This window comes from Brassica napus, chromosome A3 (assembly GCF_020379485.1).
Source record: "Brassica napus cultivar Da-Ae chromosome A3, Da-Ae, whole genome shotgun sequence".
Lineage (NCBI taxonomy): Eukaryota > Viridiplantae > Streptophyta > Magnoliopsida > Brassicales > Brassicaceae > Brassica > Brassica napus.
This window is the reverse complement of record NC_063436.1, coordinates 20,147,357-20,165,033: the sequence shown is the minus strand read 5'-3', so window position 1 is coordinate 20,165,033 and position 17,677 is coordinate 20,147,357. Positions and strand designations below refer to the sequence as shown.

The window sequence follows — 17,677 nt, the reverse complement described above, 5'->3', positions numbered from 1 at the left end:
GATATACCTAAGAAGGATTCGTAGAAGATATATATGAAGAATATCAATACAGGTTGTCATGTGAACAATTAAGTAATGATATACACATATGTTATAGAAGTGATCATTAGTATATTTGTTGACTTAAGAAACAGTAAATCACTATAACAAATAGACAAATATCATATATTAAGCAATAATGTATATTTTGTTAGCCAATTGATGATAATCACCTTATTTTTAAAAGAAAATCGTGAAAGATATTTATAAACATATTTGTTTTTTTTTTATCTTACTGAACTGAAGTTTGTACCACAACAATTTTATGTTGGTGCAAGTGTATAAAAAGATGAATCCAAGATGAATCCAATACAAGCTTGTAATGAAATTTTAGTTTCTTGAGATAAGCCCAAAATAATCATAGATCTCATTAAGATAGCCCATGTTGTTATGGACTCAAAGATGGAAATTCCATCAAAGAAATATCTGGGAAAAGATGGACTGTTTTATCTTTTTGGTGCAGTCAATGGTGCTATGCCACCAATGTTAAGCAAAAGTCGTCGTCATCGTTCAGTTAATCCAACAAGTGCAAATGCTAGACAAATTGAAAGTGTACCTTGGAGTCTTTTAATGCTTGAAGATTGCAGTCCCATAACCTTAATAGAAAAGGCTAATCAAACCTCCTCATGCCGGGGCCATGAGAGATCGTTCCACTCCTTTATTCTCTTTGTAGAAGTGAATCTTTCCATCAAAACTCCTCTTCATAAGAGGTACTTTTCTCTTGGTTTCAAAACCAAAGAGTATTATAGTTTTCCTAGCCGTTTGATATCTTGTGTAATAGTTCGTTTGGGACCGAAGATACAACGAGGATCATTCTAATGAGACTCGAGGTTCTGGAGCTTTCAACGTCACGATTTAGAGTGACTATTTATGAGTGTGAAAAGTTTGAAGGGCGTTGTATTTACTAGTGTACTTGCATGTGGTACCTTTGAGATCAATTTCGACTTCCTATCAAACTTAATCAAGCTTGTGTCTCTATCTTTGTATTGTTTTGTCTTTGAACTTTTAAAAAGGATTGCACATCATATGTTCAATATTGCCTTTATCCATGTAATCAGTTAAGATATGAACGAAAAACATGTGTTACAAAAAAAAACATAGCCCGACTCGAAATAGTTTAGAATTCGTTAGGCTCATTGATGGTCTTAGTTTTAAGAATTTAGTTCTCATATGATGCAATACAAACCATGCATAATTCAGATATGAATAGTGTCAATATTACAAAATTTTAGGCGTGTAAACATGCATAAAATTACAAGCTCCTGATTTTATTTGGAAGTCGATGTTCACAATGCATCACCGATGGAGATCTAATTTTGGGTGGGTCCCTTGACCCTTGTAAGTTGTAACACTTGTCAGTTTGAGATAGTTAATTAATTTATATTCCAACGAGTACAATTAGGTTTTGAGCATAACATACAGACTGAACAAATGTGACTTACGAAACTATTTATTTTGTGTATATACAGACTTGGATACCACTTTATTTAATATTTTCTCAAAACAACATATAAACTATGCAAAATTTTACAAATTTATATATAAATCTAAAACAACAAACTGAACTAAATATGACTAACAAAACTAATATGATTTTACTTATTTAAAATAAAAAATAAAATATTTAAATTTGGAAAATAAATGCAATCTAATATATACACAAATAAATAATTGAACCAATCCGATTGTATATAGATAACATAACAACATATTATTATTTAAATTGAATTTTGTGTATTTTCTTATATATAAATTATAAAATAAGATAAAGATTATAAATAAAATAAAAATATTAACTATTCGTTACGATTGTTTTATAACAATAGTTATATGTGTGCATGAGCACAAAATATCAATAAATTGGGTTGGCATAGACATTGGATTGATATGTTATATATACTTTTTAATTTTTATCAATCTTGATCTTTATATTTCTCCCGATTTTGTTATAGTAAAATATCTTTGATCTATTGATCGATTTTGGTTCCGATAGTTGGATTTATATTTCGCTAAGCGAGTTTTTTTGTGTTTATCTCAACCAAATCAAAGTGTTATTCATAAAAATTTCTATTTCAACAATTCGTGTTAAGTAACAATAAACTGAACTTACATGAGCATAACTTTTCTGGATACATTTAAAATATTATTTTATTGTTTTGTTGGGCTTCGTTTACAAAACCGATTTTACTTGTATACGCCTAATAGGCTGCCTTAACAAAATTATTTGGTCGACAAAAAAAATTAGTGATAGGTTTATTGATTTATCATACTTTTTTTGCTTAATGATTTACTAGATTTTGACCCCCGCTTAAAAGCGCGAGATTAATATTCGGTTGAAATTTTTTTTTATGTAATAATAATGATTTTTTTCATACTTAGACTATTATATGATTTATTTTTGTTATTTTAAATTAGACTAAAATTTTGAAGATTTCAAATAATTTTGGCCCGCACATTTATTTATTTAACCCGTTTGTTTAACTTATTTTACTTTGATTTTATTTTTAATAGTATAATTTAAAACAAACTATTATATATTTAAACCCATTTTGTATTGATAGTTTTTTTATGTTTTAAACATTTTTTTATAATTTATGTTAAATGTATTTATATGATTTAATTTTGGTATTAATTTGTAAGTTGTCGATTTTATAGAGATTAGTAGATTGTTTGTTAAGATATTAATATTTTGGAATATTTATGAAATATATAGAAGGTTAATGTTTTCCTATTGATATTTTTTTTGTTGTCAAAACTTTTAAACAATACCTATCAACTTTTATATAATATAAATATAAATATATATATATATACTGTAATTTAAAATCAGCATATTCTCGTATTTAAAATATCATTTGAAAGCTTTAAATGACAAAATTAACTATTATATAATCTATCAAAGAATCCATGCATACATATTGATATGGTGAGTGATTTTCAAAAAATATGAAGAAATTATTGTTTACATAGGTTAAAAATATAGTGTAAGATTTATTTTTGAAATTCACTAATATATATAACTTATTGAAGGACCAATGTGTTACGACATGTAAACTCAACAAAGCAACAACATATTTAACATTAACTAGATATTAACCCGCACATTTGTGCGGATATATTTATATTTTTAAATTAATATTTAAAATATAAAATATGTTATAAAGATATATATCTAATATCAATTTTATGTATGTAATTTTTATTTTGAAAATTTATATTTGTTGAAATTTGTTTGATGATATTATACAAATTATATATTAATGAAATATTTTTGTTTATTTATTTAAAATGCAAGATCAATATTAATAGTTCAATTTTAAACATTAGTTTTATATGAATTAATAAAAAAAATTATTAACTTCTTTGTTTAGAAATTTTTATTCTCGAAATGTTTTTATGTGAATAAATTAAATTATTTTTGTTATATTTTAAAATATTATTTTATTTAATATTTTATATTTCAGTTTAATGTTTTTATTTTTACTAAACATATCAACATAAAATGTTACAACCAATAAAATATTATTTGTTTTGTTTTATATAAAAATTTAATTTGATAATTTAAAAAGAATTTGACTATACTATTGAATTTCAAAATTAGTTACTGAAATATAAAAAATATGGTCTATATTAAATATGAGAAACAGTCAAATGATGATTACCTAATGACAATATATTTATGTTTTTTTTAAAATGTTATTATTTAGATATATATTATTTTTATTAGGAGAATATCTTATATAAGTAATTTTAGGATGTTTAGTTAAATTTTTAATGAATGGTCTAACATAGACTTGTGTATGGTAGATAAAAAATAGGACTTTATTTTAATAGATTAGATAATGACAGTGTATTTACCAACGCAATAAATCTAGTACATATAAACGGATATGGAGATGAAAAACGTGTGTGGGTGGATCTTGCATTTGAGGTTTAAATGATATAACTAGATTTTGATCCGCGCTTTCAAAGCGCGGGATTATTTTCGAAACATTCCAAATTTATTTGATATAAATTTGTATTTTAATTGTATCTACACTTAGATATTACAAATGAAAAATTATATTCAATGTTTTGAAATCCGACCCGACCCGCAGTTAAATTGCCAAATTCGGTGGTTCATATGTAATCCATTTTAGTTTTCAAAAAAAAAACTGTTATTTAAAAATTTTGTAAAACCCGTAACAACTGTTAAAACCCGAGATCTGGTTATCGGTTGAACTGATAGATGACCCAATATGTAATCCGGTTTGATTTATTATTATATTTAGAGTATTGTAATATATATTCATGAACGTTCAGATGAATAGTGAATATATTATGAAATTGATATTCCAATTTTAATACAATTTTAGTCCAACTAAAATTCCATCTTGTTAATGGATTAATATTTGAGTGGATACATACTAAAAATAAAATAGATTTGAGCATCAATAATATGTATACGTCTATTACAAATTAATGATTTAAGTTTGCAAAAAAAAATATAATTATTTATTTAGTTAGTTTACTTTTGTTATTCGCATATTATTAGATACTTTTTGATGTTTTGTCTATGGCTTATTTTAAATTTAAAAGTTAATTTCATTATTCGCATTAGAAATGTAAATATTTATTATTTTAATTTTGATATATATTTTTATTATATTTAGTTCTTAATTTTTATAATTTATATATATAATTATATTTTTAAGAAATTAAAATATTGACTCTTACTCTCTAGCTTCGATTTATGTTAATTGTAATGTTTTATGATATATTTGTGTTAATATATTTGTTCAATTGGTTTATATTTGATATATATATTACATGTCTGTTTGAATAACCCGTAAAAAATATATTCATTAAACTATCAATAGTAACATGTTTCATCATATAATTACTATTAATATTTATTTTATAATATATATTTATATATTTTTTAATGCTCTAACTATAAGAATTATATTTACCAACGCAATAAAAAAATCTAAAATTAAAAAATAGGACTTTATTTTAATAGATTAGATAATGACTGTGTATTTACCAACGCTTACATATAAACGGATATGGAGATGACAAACGTGTGTGGGTGGATCTTGCATTTGAGGTTTAAATGATATAATTGTAGAGAAAATAAATAAGATAAATATTAAATAATAAATTTAAATTTTTAAAAAATACGTTCAACAACTTCGCATAAACTTTTTAAGATTTATTTCCTTTTAATAGGATAGATCATACTTTCAAAGAAGATTTTGATGTATTCACCATATTCGAGATTTTTTTTCAGACAAACAGCGTAGTGTCCGATAAATTGTCACGTGTACAATAGATCACCGAACCACACCAATTTTTTAGTTCTTTTATTACGCAAAAATTTTGTCGTCCGAGTTTTATGGATCAGACTAGCTCAAATCTAGATTTTTAAAACATCCTTAAAATGAGTTCAGGGTTTTAGAAACAACCTTAACTGTGAGAGAAACACTCAAAACAAGTTTGTGGCATATCTATATGTTCATATGATTATATATATCTTGGTAAATGAACCTCTAATCAAAATAACGATGTTATTGTTTGTAGAATTGCAGGTCATATTAGTCGATCTTGTTGCTTTTTGTAGAATTGCAGGTCAAATAGTAAATACGGACATAAACACAAACAAGAAGCACGCCAATCTTGTTGCCTTTTTGACTATGTAATCCTCTTTGAGTTTGCCCCCACCAAATAGTGCTCTATACAAACTCACCATCATAACCTTTTGCACGTTCCATCACTATTCATTAGTAGGATTATAAATTATAAATTACTAGTAATACTATTATTTGTTTTTCACTTCTTGTCAAACGAACGATGAATTAAGAAGCAAGACTTTACAAATATAACTTGTGTGTGGTTGCACAATGTATTGAATGTTAGACCAATAGCGTAATTTTGTTCGTGTCTGAGGTTTGATTCCAGTGCGACCACTTAAGACTTCGGCTCGGGCATTTTATCTAGGCATGTGGGTTAGGTTACATCAGTTCCGGGTCGGTTAGTTGCGGCTAATCTATACTATTAAAATAAAAAAATTCTTAAAAAATCTATTTAAACAAAGTTGTTGGACCATTTCATTAGACTTAATTTTTTTTTGGTCTTACTTTATATTTTTCTAACTATATAAATACTTTCATAATTTAAATGAACTCATTTCTTATTTTCCCATAATCTATTATATAACTACTCCAACAATAAATCTCTATGAATATAAAACAGATTATTCAAACATGTTTACACATGACTTGATCATTACCACATATAATTTCATTAATAGTATAAAATTTTCAATGGTTTAGTTATGTTTAATATATGTTGTAATGGAAAATCATCTGTTGTATAACAATTTTCTTTCCTTTTTACATGAATTAGAAACTAAAAGCCTTAATGTCAACTATTCAACTATGAAACATTAATTTAATTAATTACATGCAATCAATTATTAAGATTTTCTTACAGTATTATATATGAACTAAATGATTAATATTATCATAAAAAAATCAAATGGGTCTAAACGGGTTGGAGATTTAAATGGAATTAGTAAAAAAAACTGGTTTAAATAGAACATGTTTATTTACTTTAGAAATTCTAACAAGGCATATGATACGTTTTATTGAATTTTCACAAATGTAAAATATCTTGCGCTTTAAATCGGGTAGTTTGGTTGTTTGAAAAAAATATAGGATAAATAATTAACTATTAATTATTTGAATAAAAAATATCAAGTCATTAATATTTTTTTGCATAATTTGGTTTATAAATAGTATTTTTAGGATATTTAGTTATTTACAAATTAAATATAATTAATATTTGTAGGTATATAATTTGTATTTTAAAATTTTAAGTACTCCTTTGGTTATCAGTTTGTTTTCTATTTTTCGTTTCTAAAGATATAAGATATGATCGGTTATTTATGAAATTCAGCTTAATTTTATTTTTTTAGTTTGGTACGGTTCAGTGCACCTGGGTAAATATACCCAAACCTATACATTATCTTATATAGAATTTATTTAATTTCAAAAATAAACATGCACTTTCTAAGCTCGGATCAAAATCTAGTTCATAAATTAAAAAAAAACTGCCAATTTCTTTTTTAAAAACTGCCAAATTGAACTGAAAATTTACTTCTCGGTTTCACTAAATTCGTTCTTTCAGTTTTGTTACTAAACTAAACTGAAGTTTTAGTTTTTTCGGTTAAATAGATAATTTTAGTTAAATTCGAGTATTTTCAATTAATTTTGGTTAATTTTGATTTTTTCGGTTTACTAACCGATTGTCAAACGGAACCAAACTGTTAACCTTATGAATTTTAAAATTTGTTGATTGGTTCAGAACCAATGACCAAAAATGAACCAAAACTCGAAAAATATTTGGTTTGGTTTGGTTCAAATGTCTAGTTGTGGTCTTGTTGAATTTTGTTACTAGGGAGCCTCTTGGCTCCAAGCTTAGTTGAACAGCCTTACGGCTAAAGCTGATATCCGGTGATATTTTTTTTTTAAAAGAAAACTTTACAATGGATATATCATTAATTCACAATCCATATACCAAGTTCAGTTCATAGGTGCAGAAAGCGTACTCCATAAAATATTTTTTCTCTTTTAAAGATAACAACAAACTGAAGAATTTCCGCACCAGTAAATGGAGATTCGATGTGACTACAACAGAAAATATATTGTTCACAAAAGACCTTTGTTTATTTTGGTTGGCTTTTAAAATCGTGGGAGTAGCCATCCAAGGTCGATATATCATATATCCACCGATGCTTGAACAATAAGTCAATAATAATCTTCTCTAATAATTTTATGTTTGCTTATTATGGACCGTTCGCGAAGAACCTTTGTCTTTGAGACTTGAGAAGGACATACGTGGACGGTAATGCATGGTGAAGCCTTCATTTTTTCCATTACGCAATTTTGCTGAATCTTAAATAAAAGGCTATTGGCGTAAAATAAAATACTTTCCAAAATAAATTCCAACGATTCAAGAAATATAATTCAGAATAAATAACTAATAACAAGTGGGTGATGCATAATGATCCATCTTCTTAGTGTGGTAGAAAGATCAGCACCCACAACTACACCATAATTTGTCATGTCTGAAACGTCTTCCTGTTTTTCTAGTTCTATTTTATCATTAGTTTTGGTATTTTATATGGACACTTTTTTTATTAATTTTTTGACCTCGACATCTAGTGATTTTAATTAGTTTATTTATAATATACTAGACTAGTCTGACTAGATGAATGATTGTTTAAAAAAAAAAATTAATTGTTTCATTTTAGGATAATAGCAGCCACTTAATTGATTATGAGTTTTAAAAAAAAATATGTGAACCAAATTACGGGGTTTTATTTTTATTTTACCTGCTTAATCGACTCTCAATCGGAATTTAAATAGAACCGTGATATATTGATTTTTCCTCATTTTAAGGCCAATTATATTAATATAGTAGGTGCAGGTTCTAGTGCTACCACATAAAGAAATAATATTTGGTTATTTCGAATGACCATTAGAACAAAACTAATACTCCCTCCGTTTTTTATTATAAGTCGTTTAGAGAAATTTTTTTGTTCCAAATTATATGTCGTTTTGGTTTTCTATGTAAAATTTATTAATAATTAATATTGTATGACCAATGATAATATATCTTATATTTTTCTATTGGTTGAATTGTGGTTAGGTAAATAATTAATGATGTTTTTGTTTAGAAAATATAAAAAATTAAAGGTTTTCTTAATCTACGTGCATACCTGTAAAACGACTTATATTAAAAAACGGAGGGAGTATTACATGTGGTTTCGGGTTTGGAAAGATTAAGGTTTTGGTCCGAACTTTCTGGTAATAAAAAAATTATATTTTCTTAAATTTTATTGATTTCTACATAGTATAACTTATAAGAAATCAAGAACTGATCCTTTCTTTTCCCAAAAAATATTGATCATTCCCCACATTGAGACAAAACTTAATTCATAAATTACATAGTATTTTATTTTCTTTGCCTTTTGCTTGCTTGTTTGTTTTCTATGCAGTATGTCCTTCATTGCTTTGGAGTAGATGAATTTCTAACGTAATTCTGAGAAGACTCCTATATATTAACTAGTTTTCATATTATTAATTGGTATTTCTTTTACACTCACGTATCCAAAATATATGATAGTTTTACTTAATATAATAATTCATTTGTTTTTAAAAAGTGTCACTTTGACACTTTGCACACTAGTTAAGAAAATTGATTCAAATTCATTTATATCCTTATTAATTACAATTAAGGGCTATTTAGGTGAATATACAAAATATGTGTGGTAATTACAGATCTATGCATTTTTTTTAATTATTTGCAGAACCAAATAATTTTTGTGCTGATTTGCCAATTATATCATCGAGCTGAGACATATTTAATGACCTGCTACCGGGGTTGAGGAACAAAATTGATTTTTTATTACAAGTGAAGAGGAAGCGTAATCTATGAACTAAACCGGTTACATTTGAGATACTTGAAGTACTTAGATATTAAAACTGGATATATATTCAATAATTAAAAAGCGATGAGTTGTAACATATTTTTCAAAAAGTGTGGTGTAAATGTGATTAAAAGGAAGATATTTTCATATCCAACTAAAATATTTTATAAACGCCAGATATTTTACACACTTGTAAGATATTTTACAATCCGGATACAGTGTTAATAATTATTTGAAATACTTGAAGTAATGAGATAATGAAACCGGATATTGTAAATAAATCTTGGATTTTTCATTCAAAGTTATTTCTCATTTCTCTAATTTTGGAATAAGAAAAAAAACAAACAAAAAGGCTGTCTTTTTTTTTTTTAAACCATTTTCCTTCGTTTATGATATGTTCAAGCAGATGAACGATCTTAATATACAGAGGAAAAGATTCAACCTTTAGATTACCCGTTACAGGTCTTCCTTAAATTTCAATGACGGTGGAAACAATGTCAGATACATCAACTTTGCTTCTAACGTCGGGAGTAAGCGGCCGCGTTAGAGCCCTCTTCTCCATGCGAGAGCTCAGGTGTCTCGTCACGATCATCCATGCGCTGATCCTCTTCATTCTCCTCCCGTTTCGCGTCGTCGTTTGGAGACGGAAGACTGGAGCGGTGGTCATCAGAGACGAGAAACAGGAGCAGAAGGTCTGGTCTCCTCCGGTTACAAATATATGTTACTGGATTAGATTATTATTGTTAGATATAAAATGATGCTTCTTACATGGATTTGTTTTGGTGATCCGGGAGGGGTCGAATAATGAGATTTTGCAGACATATTTTGCAGACAGAACTAAGAAATGAAATTTACTTTTACAGAGAGACCATATATTGAGATATGAATTGTATCAAATCTCTTTGGGTTTTTGCAGGAAAGAAAAAGAGTATTTGAACATTCTCGCTTCTTTGCATTATTATCATTTTCTCTCTCTGTGCAACAGTCTCTTTAGATTCTTTGCATTAATATTATTTTTCTTTGTGCAACCATCTGTTCATCTGACGTGTAACATGTTGTTTAATTTACTTTTCTTATAGTAATAGGGACACTTTTGGTATTACTTCAAAAAGCACAGTACCTTTACCACCTACCTAATTTCCATCTCTTTTTTTGCTATTTAGTGCAATTTCCCTACAATTAATAATGATTATCAAAGACAACTAATAATGATTATCAAAGACAATTAATAATTACAATTAAAGTTAAAACGATATTTTTTGATAAAAGTTGCATAAATTTTTAAGAATAACATTTTTTTTCTGTTAGAAACAAATGCTAAATTGACAGTTTTTGTGGAATAGAAGGAATATTTATCGGGTTTGTTGGAGCCACTACCTATCCATGAGTGAATATGGTGTTAAACTAGTTGAGCTTCCAATTTAAAATCAATTGGTGATAAGTAGAGTGGATCATCTATCTTATTTATCTATTAAAGATCCTTTCAACTACCGATGTGTCTAATACGCCCCCCCCCCCCCCCCCCCCCCCCCGAGATGATGTCTCTTTGAGAGCCAATTTCTTTGAGAGCTATTCTCTTTGAGAGCCAATCGAGATGATGTCTCTTTGAGAGCCAATCTCGATATGTTTTGGCAAGGATCGATAGACCAACTTTGGACCAGATCGATGTGGATCGGGTTAGACTGCGTGGATCGGGGTCTGATACCATGTTAAGACTTGCCAATTTAGAATGTTGTGCAGTGAATAAAGACATAGTATCACACCCCGATACAATCTATCTCCTCTTTTTTGCAAAGATCTTTCATAAAAGACTTGCCAACATAGTGCAAAATTATTTCACAAACAGGTAGAGACCTTCGTTTTCGTTGGCAAAGCAGTCTACGCGGATGTTTAAAGATCTTTGAATATAGGACACAAAGAATTCAGTGAAACAGGTTGATAAGGCTTTGATCTCATATATTTCCAGCGCCAAGGATGGCCAATCTTCCTCATTGTTGAAGAGTTTGACGAGCTGCTGTGCTCATAATCCGATTCAAAGTGCTTGGAGTTGTTTCCATTAATATGCGACTCCTGAGCATCCATTCTGCTTCTAAATTATAACATCTAAAATCCCAAAAAATTGAATATGAAATTTTTATAAATATATGTTATTGAAGCTTTTTTAAAAAAAATAGTATGTTTTTTTCAATTTTATTTTGTTTTAATTTGTTTTTTCTGGAATGGTTTTGCCATCGACGCTCATTTCAACGCAAAAAATAGTTAATTCCAGACAAAAATTATATACCAAGAAGGCAAGAAGTAAATGTCAATTTATCGAAAACCAACTAATTACGAAAATAAAAAGAAACAAAAAATAGAGATATACGGTACAATAATAGATCACAGAGCACGTTCATGTATAACAATAATAGAATTCCATAAAGAAGAAATCTGAACAAATCTTAAGGCAGCCTAATATTTTAATGGTTTTCTGGTAAATTAGTTACATAGCTAAGTTTATTACCACTAAACAAATAAACTAAGCAAAACATATTACTACATAGTTTTTTTTGTCAACACATAGGGTTTTCTTCATCACATATATTTAAATTGCATTTTCTTATAAAGATACCTGAGGATAGTAGCGGAAAGAAGAAGCTAACGGCGGGAAAGCAAAGAAAGAAAAATATTTAAGTAAAAAAATTGAGCAAAAAAAAAAGGATATTCCAAAAAAAGCTGTGTATGTATGTATTTGTAGATTTTTATATAAGTTATAAGTACTGTCTGCTCAAAGTAAACCATTCTCCGTCTTGTTTTCACATTTCTCTATCTATCTATCTCAGATTTGATCATTCTTCATCTTCTTCTTCTTGTTTGGTTTCACATTTACAAGAAAGCTTGGGGAAGAACACGCACAACATTCTCCAGATCTGATCTCCTAAGTCACAGGTTCTCTTCCTCTCTATCTCCTCTTTTCTTCGTCCTTTGAGATTCAAAAACATGTGCATGTGCTTGCTTGTTTATGAATTATACTTAAATATATGCCTCGGGAAAACGAAAATGGCAACGAAGGGAATCTCAATCGGTGGAAACTCGAATTAGTTTTTACTCATGTAATTTTCCCTCGTTAATCGTTATTGAACGTCGATTTTCAAAAGATGATCGGCAGAGACAGAAAGGGTCCACTCGTTCTTCACTTTTCTCTTTTTCACTATTTGCTTTCAGCTAATTGAATCTCTTTGCCAACAGGATTAGCCGTAGCTCTAACATAATTATGAATTAAACTATTGCTTGTGTACTAAATTAGTAGTATTGTTTTGACGTCTGGTTTACCAACTAATAACTCAATTTCTGCGGCCACATATTTCAAATTGAGTCAAAAAAGAAACACGAAAATAGTTATCTTTTATTGGCTGCCCATTTAACTCTGTGGAGTCAATAAAAACACAATCACGTGTTGTTTAAAATACAACAAAACGTGTTTATATAGTTTTCTTATATATTTTTTTTGACTCTATGGTGTTATGGTTTACTGCTACTCATCTAATGGTACAAGCTTAGTTCATATGCCGGTTATTTAGGGTCTATTATATTATAGTGTTTTATCTGAACTGCTTGTTCAAGATGAAAGTACGAAATTAGTGGTGAGTTATTTGAAAAATGTTTATCGAGAGACTAAAGGTCGATTATAAAAAAATAATGAAATAGTCAAAGGAACTACAAATTCAAGCTATAAATACCTTAGTTCTTATACCGACTCATATGTGATTGTGATTGTGAATATGTGCTCTTTGAATTAGGTTTCCTTTATTTACAGCTGATTTCTTTCTTTTCCTTTATAAGTCAACTTATTTTCTTTCGGTTGCCTCTATTTAATTGGATCGAGTTTGGTTTACCTATTAGGTTTTTTCGATGGTAATACATCTCCAACGTATACAAACGATCAATATTTGATTTAAGAACGTTAGGAGTTACTAGTTAGTACTTTATAATGAATAATGAACAATTCCCGGACTCTAAATGAGGTTCTAAACATTCTAACATGAAAATTCTATTACCTCGATTACAAATACCAATACTACGTCCACATGCTATCTCTATCTTAGGGTTGAGTTTCTTATTATTTGTTGACTCTCAGTTTCATATTTATATTTTAATTATGTACTAGTATTTGTAGTCGTAATTAAGGCCATGGCCTCATTTACTCCTATGAACGTTGAAGCATGAGATGAGCTTAAATGATTACATAATACAAAGTTTAACTGCCTGTAAAAGTTATATATATGTAAGGGTAATCTAAGGGGTGTTAAACCAAGCTAATTCATCTCCATATAACATTTATATAATTGGTTATAAAGCCATATCTTTGCTATGTGCCTATATGACTTGCCTCCACGGTAAGTCAAAACCATATATGTCTTGCCTTGGTTGACACACCATTGGTGACTTGGTGTTATGTTCTAAGGACTTTGGAACTTTGAAGTTCAGGATTCGATAACTTACATAAAGTAAATAAAATATTTATCTCAATAATAATAAAGTTCTGAAGTTTTATAATTTATGTTATCCAAATATTATAGATGACGTTTTTCTTTATTAATTTTTTTATGGGTGGATAGACTATCAAATTATCCCACTTTTTTTTTTTTGCTAAACAATTATTCCACTCTTCAAAATAGTTTTAAGTGGAGGCATGTGTCTCCACTCCATTAAGTGGACCTGTGAAGCCCAAAAGGGTATCTGATGTTGCTGCTTACCATTACCCATTCAGATTCGTAAGAGATTGAAAGATTCGTTTGCCCAAAACTATCCGTACCACAACATTTCTTTTCGAGTCCAAAGTTGTATATATCTCTATCAAATCTGATTCTTTTTTTTTTGGTTCCCTTTTGATCTCTTAACCTTTTTCTTTTGGGTGGTTCTTTGTTTATACACGCCTCTCCTTATGATTTTAATACTTTATCAGTTCCTGCCAAATCTTGACTTTGGGAGTTCAAAGTCTTAAGAATCTTGACTGTCCTAAAGACTACAGCTTGCTCTTTAAGTTTGGTATTTTTTTTGTCTTTTTGTTCTTTATCATTTCACATGGTTAAGGTTCAAAGTTTCAAATATTCAATCATGGTTAGAAATGAGCCATCAATTGTGGATTCTTGTTGACGCATATAAAAGTTGCCTTTTTAGCTTAGTTAAAATAAACAAGGGTAGGAATTACTTGTAGTATACGTATTCTCTGTCATGTTTGGTAGAACAAAAAATGAAATGGATTCTGTGTGACTATTATGAGGATACGCTTCATATGTTTCTCATGTAAAACAATAATTTTCTTCTTAAAATCTACATATGCTTCATTCTTTTTTCTTTTTTTTTTCCATAGATTTTGATCTGAAGGAAGAAAAATCGTCAAATTTCTCGCTCATGTGTTCTCTTTTTCGTTCTTGATAATTTCTTCCGCTACAAGAAACCGAGTTATGATGCATAACCCTTCCCCATGCATGCCTAATCTGTTTCTTGAAATCTTCAGTCTTCTAATGTCATGAAGAGGAGAAAAGTCTAGTAAGTATAAGGAGTTATGGAGACTGGTACAAGCACTAGCAACAGCGGAAGCAGCAGTAGAAACGATAGCTATGAAGCAATCAAGAATGGATCATGGTTTAATCAGTTTCGAAATGGCTGCAATCCCTGGATGGCTAGATATGCATACGGTATGATATTCCTAATCGCTAATCTACTAGCATGGGCTGCTCGTGATTATGGTCAGCGTGCCTTAACAGAAGTGACAAGTATGTACCACTAAATCAGGTTTTAATCTCGTTCCTTGCCTCACAAGTCTGATACAACTCCTCTGTTTTTTTTTTAAATTGCAGAATTCAAGAATTGTAAAGGTGGAGAGAACTGTTTGGGGACAGAAGGAGTCTTAAGAGTCAGCTTGGGATGTTTTGTATCCTTTTCTTGAATCAGTCTTGAATACTATACGTTTTACTAAGTCATGTTACAACACTATCAGAAAATGTTTTAGGCTTAACCGTAAAATCCTCAGTTGTTCTACTTCGTTATGTTTCTATCAACACTTGGTACGTCGAAAACACATTCATCAAGAGATAGATGGCATTCTGGATGGTGGTCTGCTAAGCTTATCATGTGGCCTTCTCTAACCATCATTCCTTTCTTGCTTCCTTCTACCATTATTCGCCTTTACGGTAATGCTTGATAGGAAGAATTCATCTTCTAGTACTTTCTCTAATTCAAATGCCATGACAAGTGATTAAAAGGTTCTTTTATCTTCTGTTTGATCTGCAGGAGAGATTGCCCATTTTGGTGCAGGGTAAGATTGATATGTCCAATTTTCACAATGTACATATGATATGTAACCCTCTCCAATATTACGGTTTTCTTGTTTATTTATAGGGTATTTCTACTGATACAGCTAATTAGTGTGATCAGTTTCATTACATGGCTTAATGAATGCTATCAGTCCAAAAAAGACGCAGAAAGATGGTTAGTTTTGATTTGCCAAGAAGTTCCAATTTTTTTTTCAATATGTTTCTAATCAAGCAACACACTCTATATGTTTATGTTTGTAGCCATGTCCATGTGATGCTACTAGCAACTACTTCATACACAGTGTGTATAGTTGGGTTAATTTTGATGTACATATGGTACGCTCCTGATTCTTCATGTCTTCTCAATATATTCTTCATAACTTGGACGTTGTTCCTCCTCCAACTCATGACAAGCATTGCTCTTCACCCTAAAGTAAGTCTTTTGTAACCATTACAATCAACAGTTGTGTCATGTATTTTGGCTGTTAGAAGTTATTAAGATGTGTTTGTGGTTGCCAACACAAATAGGTAAATGCTGGATACTTGACTCCGGCTCTTATGGGACTCTATGTTGTGTTTATCTGCTGGTGCGCTATTCGAAGGTATGTTATATTCAAACAAATAACAAATCACCGCATTATTTTTTTTCTTCCTTGTGGTATAACTACATTAAATTTAACATGTGAACGCTCTAAATGTACTTATCCCACTCCACTTCTGACTTTTAGTTTTAACCCTAAAAGACATACAAGTTTATAAGTAGTTGAGCTACATAGTAAATTGGTTTGCCCAAAATAATGTTGTGCAGTGAACCAGTGGGAGAAAGCTGCAACAGAAAAGCAGCAGAGTCAAACAGAACGGACTGGCTTACCATTATTGTAAACTTTTTCAACACCTTAATGCCCTTATTCTTCAGTTTCATGCAAAAGCAATGTGCTAATTCTGAATAATATTATGCAGAGCTTCGTGGTTGCGTTACTTGCAATGGTTATTGCGACATTTTCAACGGGAATAGACTCTCAATGTTTCCAATTCAAGAAAGACACGAACAACCAAGGAGAAGAAGTAGAAGAGGAGGAAGATGATGTTCCATATGGATATGGATTCTTTCATTTTGTATTTGCGACAGGAGCAATGTACTTCGCTATGCTACTCATCGGTTGGAACACTCATCACCCCATGAAAAAGTAAAGCTTTTCTCACCGATTTTATTCATACATTCAATGCACATATATCACACTAACACATAATAAACTTATGAGCTTTTGAGTATGACTTTAGTATAAAGCTTGAGCTTCAACTTATACTACTATCTTATTTTTTTCGTTTAGGTGGACGATTGACGTGGGATGGACGAGTACTTGGGTAAGAATTGTCAACGAGTGGCTTGCGGTTTGCGTATACAGTAAGTACAAACACTTGAGTGACAGTTTGAATGTATTCATCCTTAAAATTTAAACTCCAAGATTGGGAGACAGTTTTGTAATGTTTTTGTTGATGAATGTTATGACAGTATGGATGCTGGTGGCTCCAATCATACTGAAGAGCAAAAGACAAATGACAACTGAGACATAAGGAGATTGAGAGATTTTGGGGAAATAACAAAGACTGGTTTTTGATGTATTTTCTCCTTATGTGGGAGAGAACTACACCGACTAATTCATCTAGGGCGCCCAAGATGGAAGGCAAACCTGCTCTCATCTAATAGGTTTGATATCAAAATGGTATTAGACGATTAAAGACTGTAAAATTTCCAGAAATCAAATCTTTGTAAGTAGATTTTATAGGAAACCAAGTACAAATATAGTTATGACACTTATTTTATAATCATATATCATATATATGATCTTAAAAGTTTGGATTA

General features: G+C 29.6%; 1 protein-coding gene across 5 annotated transcripts; it reads left to right on the top strand.

Moving 5' to 3' along the window:
* The first annotated feature begins 12,224 nt into the window (after positions 1-12,224).
* LOC125574966 (probable serine incorporator) lies at positions 12,225-17,677 on the top strand. Of its 5 annotated transcripts, none has more exons than XM_048776598.1 (12): positions 12,225-12,442; positions 15,015-15,195; positions 15,358-15,431; positions 15,531-15,690; positions 15,791-15,815; positions 15,899-15,988; positions 16,075-16,246; positions 16,342-16,415; positions 16,622-16,691; positions 16,774-17,000; positions 17,145-17,218; positions 17,327-17,677. In XM_048776598.1, exons 2-12 carry the CDS (start codon positions 15,063-15,065, stop codon positions 17,386-17,388), a joined length of 1,161 nt encoding a protein of 386 aa, XP_048632555.1. In that variant the 5' UTR covers positions 12,225-12,442; positions 15,015-15,062; the 3' UTR covers positions 17,389-17,677. The 5 variants fall into 5 exon arrangements, with proteins under 5 accessions (XP_048632555.1, XP_048632552.1, XP_048632554.1 ...); XM_048776595.1 differs by having other exon boundaries at positions 15,015-15,273; XM_048776597.1 differs by having other exon boundaries at positions 12,255-12,442; positions 14,868-15,195.